The 9,649-nt window shown below is 63.0% G+C and overlaps 1 protein-coding gene across 1 annotated transcript; it reads left to right on the forward strand.

Annotated features, from left to right (window-relative positions):
* Positions 1–331: 331 nt before the first annotated feature.
* REXO4 (REX4 homolog, 3'-5' exonuclease) lies at positions 332–9,500 on the forward strand. Its single transcript, XM_046022899.1, has 8 exons — positions 332–753; positions 2,441–2,796; positions 4,075–4,212; positions 4,449–4,642; positions 5,809–5,897; positions 6,967–7,041; positions 7,819–7,893; positions 8,561–9,500. The coding sequence occupies exons 1-8, from the start codon at positions 535–537 to the stop codon at positions 8,690–8,692; spliced, it is 1,278 nt and encodes a 425-aa protein (XP_045878855.1). The 5' UTR covers positions 332–534; the 3' UTR covers positions 8,693–9,500.
* Positions 9,501–9,649: the final 149 nt, after the last annotated feature.

A 9,649-nucleotide genomic window follows, 5' to 3' on the forward strand; every position in this document is an offset into this window, starting at 1 on the left:
TCCGCCCCCCCGGCTCCGCCCACGCCCGCCCTAGGCCCGGCAGCCCAGCGTCCCCTAGCGGCCGCCTGCGCCCCCGCGCTCGGCCGGCCCAGCCGCGGTGCTACAACGACTGCGGCCCCCCAGTTCCCTTCCGGCGTCCTCGTTTCTCATCCCTTTCCCCGCTCTCGGAAGATCCTAGGCCTCCCCGAACCCCACCCTGGGTCATGGAGACCGACGCCGCTCGCTGGGCCAGTGACCCTTCTCCCAGGAGGGCGGAGAGCCCCGTCTCGCCCCGGGCTGTGCGGAACCAGGGGCGGAGGCCCGGTTTCCAGCGGGTCGGGGAGAAAAGAGCACTTCCGGGGGGCGGGGGCGCACGTGTGGCGGCGTGCGCGGGGTCGCTTCCGGGGTGCGGGAGGCGGGTGTCCCCGGAGTGGAGGACTTGGGGGCTGGCCTGGGCCTGCGCTGGCTTGGCAGAGCTCGGCTCGGGGCCCGGGCTGCGGGGCTCCGGTCGCGCACTAGCGTCGGGCCCCGGGGACCCCGGACGGCGGCGGCGGCATGGCCAAGGCGCTGACCCCCAGGCGCGCCCCGGGCGACCCCCTGGCCGAGCCGGGGCTTGGCCAGAAGCCCCCCGGGAAGAAGAGCCGGAGGAAGAGATTCTGGAAGAGCAAAGGGCGAGAAGCAGGCAGGACGCCGGGAGGCGGCCCCAGGGCCGTCGTGGCGCGGCCTCCGAAGGCGCCGGAGGACTTTTCCCGAAACTGGCGGGCGCTGCGGGAGGTAAGGGCGGCGGGGCCGCGCGCGGGACGGGGCAGGCGGGTGGGGCCCGGCGGAGCCGCGCTGGCCGAGGCAGACCGCGACGTAGACCGCGAGCCCCGGGACCTGGGCGGCGAGGGCTCCGGGCAGCCCGGTGCGCGGCCCCGAAGTGCGGACCGGCCGCCTCCTCTCCGTGCGCGTCTGCTCCCCCGACCGACAGCCTGCGGGGCCCCCGCTAGCGTCCCCGGCGGACGGACGAGGGAGGGGCCCCGGAGAGGGAGGGAAGTGACCGGGAGTGTGGCCCGAGCGGCGGAGCCGGGTCCCGTCCGCAGTCCCTGCTCCGGACGCCGGTGGTGCCGCGCGGCCAGTGCGCCCGCGGACGCTCCTTTCTGCCCGTGATTCTCGGCGGCCCCTCGGAGTTGGCTGCTGCGGTCCCGGCTGGTTCCAAGGGAGGACACGGGCTTTCAGAACCCGGCCCAGCGGCGCGCAGCTGGTGGAAACGTGGCAGACGCCGCGCAGAGTCCCATTCGGGCGCCAGTTTGTGTTCTTCCCCGGTTTTCTGGACTCTGCTCCGGAGCCTCCCGGTGAGCGAGACAGACAACAGGGAACAGCTTCTGGAGCCTCTCAGCGCACCCCGTGTCTTGGATGGTGGAGGCCCCGACCGCCCGTCTGGAGGGACAGGACTGATGCGGTTCCGTGGGGCAACCCCAGGGCTCTGTACCACTTGTTGAGCTGTGACTCTCCCTCTTTCTCTTTCTCCCAGGAAAGTAAAGAAAGGTTCAGTGCGTGGGAAGGAGGGTTATTATGGGGGGAACCTTGTGTTTTCTCTGTGTCTTACAAGAAGCCAAATCCTTCCATCCTTTATTTTTTTTGCATTTAAACCATGTATATTTTTTTCTTTTTTTTCAATATTTTTTAAACTGGCTTGTAATGTAGTATTTGCCCCAGGGGTACAGGTCTGTGAATCCCTAGTCTTACACACTTCACAGCACTCACCGTAGCACATACCCTCCCCAGTGTCCATCCCCCAGCCACCCTGCCCCTACCCAAATCTTAAACGTTGTGAGAACTAGTAAGTCGAAACCCGGTTCCTCGTGTCTTGGCTCACGGCCGCATAACCAGGGTCTTCACTGTGGCTGGGAACAGCCAGGCTGGGACTGGGGGAAGGTTGGGCTGGCAGAACACTCGAGAGCCGGTCTTGTAGGACGGAGTATGGCCCCTGGCCTCCCTTGAGCCTCCTCCGCTGTGACAGACACTGTCTTCCGCTCTGTCTGAGACCGGCACAGCGGTAGCAAACCAAGAGGACGGGGGTTTCCACGCTGCCGGCCCTTGGCCTCATCTATGGGAGAAGTAACTCGATGCACCGTAAACAGGAAAACCCGTTGTACATCGTGCCCTCGGGCTCCGGGTCGAGTAGGCCCTGCTCAGTGGTTCAGTAGGTACTTAAGATGGAAAACTCGGTTGGAAGTTTTGTAGGAATGAGGAAGCATGTAATCAGGTAAGCAGAGAAGCCATTTCACCACAAGCGACTTCAGATGGGCGTGAGGAAGGGCTTTTCCTAGACTGTGTGAAAATGAGTGTCCATGGTGCGGGTAGCAGACATACGTAGCTGGGACTGACGTGCGCGTACATGTGTGTACACACGTGTTTTCCATCTTGTGCGTGATTTCCAACTTAAGACGTGTCTATATTTTATTTTGGGTTTTATTAGCTCCTGAAACAAAAAACCCAGGCCCCGAAAAAGCCTCTTGTCTCTCCAACGGAGTCCAAAAAGCAGCCCAGGATTATCGCACAAAAGAGAAAAGCGATCCCAGATGCAGCACAGAGAAGTGAGATGGAGATGGAGACCACAGACCCCGAGGCCATCGGCACCTCCGTTCCTTCAGGATCTCTAAGGAACAGGAAGATGCCGGCCCCTCCCACACAGGCCGGCGGAGCAGCGCGCAGTGAGAAAGGAGCCAGAAAAAGGACTAACGGCAACATTTCTCCAGAAGGAGGAGATCTCAGGCACAAGAAGCAGAAAGCTAAGGAGGTGACCTTGGCCTTGCCTCTGGCCCTGCCCACCGAGTGAGTACAGGTGGCCCAGTCCCCTCTGCCTCCCTGTGTGGCAGGCGACCCCCTTGGCTCATCTCGGAGAACAGAACCCCAGCACCTATGACCCGGCTCCTCCAGGAGACCTAGGCTGGGGCCCTGCCCCCCAGCACAGGCCCTCCACACCTTATCCCCTGCTGCTTCCTGGCTAATTACTTGTTTCCATGGAGGCCGAATGAGGGCAGGGTGTGTTTGGTAACTGTTGTATCTCTAGGGCCTAGAGCAGAGCTTGGCCCTTATTAACAAGCCTTCAGTAAAGATCTGTGGGATGAACGCACGCCAGAGCCGGAAGGACCCAAGCCTGAGAGCAGTTCCCGCATCTGGCGAGTTGGGTGCACAGGGGCGAGCTCCTGACCCTCCGCCTCAGTGTGGTCATCTGTGGTGTCGGGCGGGGACGGGGAGGTTGAGAGATGCAGGGCGCCGGGTCAGCGCCTGGTGGTTACTGAGCAAACCCTGTGGGGGTCACTCACGCAGGGATGACCAGGAGCCAGTGGCTGCCTCTCAGTGGCTCGGCTGGAGGTGGCCTGTCTGTAAGGCAGGCTGGTGGCAAGTCGCCTGGGTCGCCGAAGGTTCCAGGAAAGACGGGTTGGACTGCCTGCCGTGTGTCTCTGTGCCAGGGACGCCCTCTGGAAACGGAGCAGGCATGACAGGGCCCTCCCGCTTGAGGCTGATGTCCAGCAGAAGACACAGCCGGGATGAGACTCTTCTAGGGATTCTGTGTGCGTGGTCACGGTAGACCGCAGGACGGAGCAGCTCATGGAGCAGATGGCCAGAGGCGCGCGTCCACTCAGTGGAGTCAGGAAGAGATTTCTAAGGAAATGACATTCAGCTGAGCCCGAAAGAATTCACCAGGCAGGAGTGTGCACGCTTGTGCGGGCGTCTGAGTTCGAGGCCTTGATGCGAAGACACTAGCGGTCACTCCAGCTTGGCGCGGAGGGGGAGTCAGTGTTTCCATTTCACAGTCTTTGTGTTTGTGTTTTCTAAGTGTTTGGTGACGAACCTGCTGCTTTCTCAATTTAGAAACAAGTATCGGTAGTCGTTATACCTGGCTTGTACGTTTACAAGGTAAACGTTCTTATGTTCCTGTGTTTATCTGTGGTTCTAAGTGGGGGATAAGGAGCCGGTCTTGGAACGAAACAGGAAAGCGGTAGGGCACGCTGGTCAGTCCACAGGAGCCGCGTACCATTCCCCCGCCCCCACGCTGCACCAGCACCTCCGCTGACCAGCGCGCAACCTGTCCTCTCTGCCCTTTAGCGAAGACATCTGGTTTGATGACGTGGACCCGGCGGATATCGAAGCGGCCCTGGGCCCCGAGGCAGCCAAGATAGCAAGAAAGCAGCTGGGGCAGAGCGCGAGCAGCATCGCGCCGGTGAAGGAGCGAGCCTTCGGCGGGTGCGCGGGGCCAGGGCCGCGGGTGGCGCTTGGCCGGAGAGGGCGCGGTTTGGGAGGGAGCGCTGGCCCTGGCCCCTGGCCGAACCCTAGTTGAATTGGGCAGGCGCGCCCCATCCTGCGAGGAGCCTGAGCGGGGAGAGCTTGTCCCGCGAGCAGTGGCCGTGGGCGGAGAACTCTGGGTGCCCATGGCTGCGTCCCGCTGTGTTGATTAACCTGGAACCTTTGGCTCCCTCCAGCCTGACTAGAGCCTTAGCCATGGATTGTGAGATGGTGGGCGTGGGCCCCAAGGGGGACGAGAGCATCGCCGCCCGAGTGTCCATCGTGAACCAGTATGGGAAGTGTGTTTATGACAAGTACGTCAAGCCCACCCAGCCAGTGACGGACTACAGGACGGCGGTCAGCGGGATACGGCCGGAGAGCCTCAAGCAGGGTGGGTCCTCCCAGCCGATGAGCCGGAGGGAAGGCAGTGCCTGGGTCCCTTCTCCCTTTTTCTTTTTCTTTTCTTTTTTATTAGTTTTTAAAGTAATCTCTATACCCAACATGGGGATTGAACTCACAGCCCCAGGACCGAGTCACGCGCTCTACCGACTGAGCCGGCCAGGAGCTCCTCTCTTTCTTCCTCTTGTCCCCTTTCTGTTTGGAGTATCCACCACAGTCCCGACAGTCTTAGGTCGCCTGGGGTGACTGCTGGCAGAGACCTCGCAGACACATTTGTGTCACCCAGACAGGCTGACCCCGTGCCAGTGTGGGGTCGGGAGGAGATGCGGGACAGATTGTAGGGTCTCGTCTTTGTGAGGACTTCGGGAAGCCATGGGACCGTCCGAGCCGTGAGAGGCCTGGCTCAGGTTCTAGTAGGTGCCTTTTGGCCGTGATGTTGAGAGGAGACCGGGCCCGAGGGTGGAAGCGGAGAGGAAGCATGTGCTGCTGGGGACCCGGCGCGGGGGAGCCCCCAAACCCAGATGCACCCTGAAGGCGGAGTCTCTCGGGTTTTCTGGTGGATTCGTCCTGTGGGAGGAAGACCAGAAAGACCCCGTAGGGGGCACTCCAAGGTTAGGGGCCCGGAGAGGTCCTGGAAGCTCTCGGGATCCAGCCACGCTGCTCCTTCCTGGCCCACTTGGGTCTCCTTTCTCTGCTTCTCGGGTTCCCTCTGCTCACCTGACCGACAAGGCGTGCCCCGGCCTGGCCGGGCCCCTCAGCTCTAGGCTCTGATAGCTCCGTGCCGGATGGGCTGCCCCGATCTAATTTCCTCTGTCGGGGGTGGGGGTGGGGCGGTGGGCAGGCGGAGTCAGGGGTGCAGGCACGGTGAGGGCGGGAGCGCCCCCGGGGGCGTCTGCGGGGAGAGCCGGCCACTCTGCCTCTGGGCCCCCGGGTCTGGAGCAGCCCTCCTTGCTGTCGGTGGCGGAGCACCGTTGTTTTTCTCTCCCGTCGGAAGGCACGCAGCCCGAGCCTGGTTCTCCCAAGATGCCACACGAACGTTCCCATCAGACGGCCGCCAGTGCGGCAGAAGGCGCCCCTCCCGGCCGCGGGGGGCTGGCGTGCGGGGCTCCCCGGCGCGGCGCACGGCCCTGACGGCTGCATCTTCGTTCTGCTCGTCAGGGGAAAGACTGGAAGTCATTCAGCGGGAAGTGGCCGACTTGCTGAAGGGCCGGATCCTGGTCGGACACGCGCTGCATAACGACCTGAAGGTACGTCGGGCGGTGGCACCTGCCGGGGGGGGGGGTGGTCATGGCGTCCAGCGTTCGGCCCCAGTGATGGCCCCAGATGCCAGTCTCCGGGCTCTTCCTGCGCCCTGGGAGGAGTGCCTGACATTTCCTGGCTCTCTAAAAGGCAGCTGAGGCACTGTGAGGGCGGGGGCGCCCCCGGGGGTGTCTGCGCCCTCAGGGCAGAGCGGGATGCCCCCCGGACCTGGTGCCGGGCCCCCTGCCCGGCGCTCTAGCACATTCCATGTACACAAAGCCAGGCCGCTGCCCCTGCAGCATCACCCAGCTGGCCAGGGCCTACTGTTCCTGTGAGGTCAGAGCCGCCGTCTGTGGGGAAGTGTCCCCTGCGGCCCCCCCTCCATGGCCACTAGACCGTCCAGGGCTCCTCTTGTCTTCCTCATGGCGGGCCTCCAGGGCCCCAGAGGCGGTGGCCTCCGGCCTCTGCTTCTCGAGGGTCTCTGCTGTAGGCAGAACGGAGCCGCCTGTTCTGATGAGGGCGCGGGGCAGGCAGAGTGCGAGACTGTCCTTCCTGCGCATGGGGCTTCTCAGATAGTGTTCCGTGGAACCCGGGAGTTCTCCGAAGTTGGAGGCAGCCCTGAGCGTCAGTCTGCATTGCCTTGTGAAATTTTGAAGCAGACAGTGGGTCCTCCACCCAGTATGACGCGGGCCGTAAACCCTCAACGGCCACCGCCCTGCCGGTTCCTGCTCCCTCCCCACGCGGCCGGCTCTCTGCTGAGGTCGTGGAGGAGCCGCTGCCATCCGCTACTGTCCTGACTTCCCACACATGGGACGCCGGCTCACCACGTGGGGACTCCGTGCTTGCGGGTCACATGGTGGCCCTTGGTCTCCCATTTCTCCGGCTTCAGGATTGCGTCCTTAGTCACCGGGTTCTTATGGTTGAGCATGGTCTCCGGACAGCGCGATGGCGGTCTCTCAGAAGTCCGGTTCCCGCCGGTGTCCTCTCACTCGAGCGGGTTCTGTGTTAGGGATCCTCGTAGGAGGTGACTTGAGAGAAGGGGGTCCCACCGCCGTGACCGTCACTCTCCTCTTCCAGGTGCTGTTTCTCGATCACCCCAAAAAGAAGATTCGGGACACTCAGAAATACAAACCGTTCAAGAGTCAAGTGAAGGTACGGACAGGAAACGGGTGCTGCCGCTTGCGTCACGGTTGGCTCGGGTTCCCGACAGCTCGTTGTTCAAGGGGATCGGTCTGTGGTTTGGGGCCACTTTTTTTTTTTTTTTTTTTTTTTTTAAGATTTTATTTATTTATTTGACAGACAGATCACAAGTAGGCAGAGAGGCAGGCAGAGAGAGAGGAGGAAACAGGCTCCCCGCAGAGCAGAGAGCCTGATGCGGGGCTCGATCCCAGGACCCTGGGATCATGACCTGAGCCGAAGGCAGAGGCTTTAACCCACTGAGCCACCCAGGCGCCGGTTTGGGGCCACTTTTAACTCTTGAAAGGAAAGGTTAAAAGGGAAAGTAGAGATCTGAGCACTGCACTCAGAGATCTCTGAGCGAGAGCAGGTTCTCCCCACTCCAGTCTCTGTGTCGAGACCCCCAGCTTTGGGGAAGGAGCTGCCCGTGGACCTGCTGCGGACGGAGGCCTGAGGCTGAAAGGCAGAGATGCAGGCTCCTTCCCGGGCCCTCCTCTCCAGCCAACGGCGGGTTCTCCAGCCCTGGAGGGCCCTGGGCACCTTGGGTGAGGGCACCTTGAGGGGCCCTGGGTTGGGCTCAGGAGGTGACTGGCCCGACCCCTGGCCTGGTGCAGCACCCACCCCTCCACCCCTCGCGCCAGCAGAGCCCGCAGAGGCCTGCCCCCCAGCGTGCGGGTGCTGTCCCCTGTCCCCCCGCAGAGCCCGCAGAGGCCTGCCCCCCAGCGAGCGGTGTGCTGTCCCCTCCCCCGGCAGAGTGGAAGGCCGTCTCTGAAGCTGCTTGCAGAGAGGCTCCTGGGGATCAGGGTGCAGCAGGCCGAGCACTGTTCGGTAAGTGTGTCCTGGGGTGACAGTCCTCAGGATTGGGGCCATCCCTGACCTTGCAGCTAAGGCGTCCAGTCAGGGGCCTAGAGGACTTCTTTTTGGAAGGCCCCGGGTCTGTAAAACTGAGGAGACAGAGTGGGCTCACGGGACGTTCACTATGTCCTGAGTGTTCAGGTTTAGCTGCCAAACACTGAACACAAAAACTACCATTATTGCAGTCGTTCGGAGAAAAAGCCCCCCATCTAGACGGAAGGCCTTTTAGGCTGGTGCAGCCGAGGCTGGCTGGCCCCCTGGGCCTTGTGACAGGCTCCAGGGCTGGGGCCAAAGAGTGTGGGCGCCAGGCTGGCCTGTGGAACCCAGCCCCCACATCATGGCCTCGGTCCGCCTTGCGCTCAGAGCCCACCCTCCCGTCCGCGTGTCCGTGTGTCTGTGTTGCACCCCAAGGCAGTGTGCCTTTCCGGGCCCCTCCTTGGGTGCCTTTCTTCTCCCGTAAGCGGGGCCCCGGAGTTCCCGAAGCCCGGCCAGGACCGAGTCCCTGAACCACTGCTTTGCCTGGCTTTCTCCTTTGCGTGCCTAGTGTCTGGTGCTCGGGCTTGGCAGTTGGGGGATTGGGTGGCCTGTGGCTGTGCTTGTCACCTGCAGGGACAGTCACAGTGATGTTCTGTGTCCCTAGATTCAGGACGCCCAGACAGCAATGAGACTGTATATCCTGGTGAAGAAGGAGTGGGAGAGTACAGTCCAGGACAGGCGCCCCACAGCCCCCGCCCCAGATGGTGGCAGCGTCTCCGTCCCCAAGCGGTCGTGACCAAACATGGGACAACTCGGGCCTCCGCAGAGCGGCAGCTCGGTCGAAACTCATTCTCTATCCTGGTGGCAGGGCTCGCGGGCATGCTGCCGAGAACGGCTGCTTCCCTCCGAGTTTGTGGTCTGAGAGCAGGTGCCCCTCCCCACACCCAGGGGCCGGGCAGCGCGGGCAGGAGTGTCTGTCCCAGGCGCAGCCGGAGGTGGCAGGTGGGGACGGACGTGGAGGGGCACCTGGAGCTCTGGCAGGACAGGGGTGGGGGCCGCCTGCGTCATGCTGTCACCGCAGCGTGGTGGCAGCTTTGCTGGGGATTTGCCGGGTCCCGGCCGTGGGAAGTACCCAGTTGTCCACGGGTTGTTAGCGCCTTCCTTTGCGGGGGGGGGGTGCTCCTTCCTCTGCCTCGAGTCACGGAAAGAGCACTGGCCTCGTGGGCCCGGCCCTGTCTCAGGCTTAGCTGTGGCTGAGATGTTCTGAGGCCGCCGTCCCTCTGTCAGCCCCCGCCCCCACCCCACGTATACTCCCGCCAAGTTTAAGGGCAGGGCCCAAGGTGGTAAGGCTCAGGTTGTCTGAGCTCAGCGATGGTGGTCACTCCTAGAAGTCGGGGACTCTCCCCTCCTGAGACGGACGTGCTAAGCCCCGGCTGTTGGGCTGGAGCCTCGTGTGGGTTTGGCCCAGGTGTGGGAACGGCCGGGAGCCGCGGGTTGCACGCAGTGCCCAAAGCGTCAGACGTGACCGAGCCGCCTGACTGCTGCCCGAGGAAGACCCAAGCCCACCGAGGGTACTGAACGTGAATACAGGTTTTTTTACTGGAGGCGGAGCTTCTGGAGGTTACTTTGTTGCCCTCGGGAACGGCTGCGTCCAGCCGCTGCACTGACCGGGCCAGCACCATGGTCTGCGTGACGCCTGCCGAGGCCTGCCCCCAGAGCACTGCCCCCGGGACGCTTCCACGCCAGGCACTGG

This window comes from Meles meles, chromosome 11 (genome assembly GCF_922984935.1).
Source record: "Meles meles chromosome 11, mMelMel3.1 paternal haplotype, whole genome shotgun sequence".
Lineage (NCBI taxonomy): Eukaryota > Metazoa > Chordata > Mammalia > Carnivora > Mustelidae > Meles > Meles meles.

Excerpts from the sequence above, each read along its gene's own strand:
- REXO4 (XM_046022899.1), top strand. The coding sequence starts at position 535 with ATGGCCAAGGCGCTGACCCCCAGGCGCGCCCCGGGCGACCCCCTGGCC. Across the intron at positions 2,797-4,074 it reads CCTCTGGCCCTGCCCACCGA|CGAAGACATCTGGTTTGATG; the intron begins GTGAGTACAGGT and ends TCTGCCCTTTAG. Across the intron at positions 7,894-8,560 it reads AGCAGGCCGAGCACTGTTCG|ATTCAGGACGCCCAGACAGC; the intron begins GTAAGTGTGTCC and ends CTGTGTCCCTAG.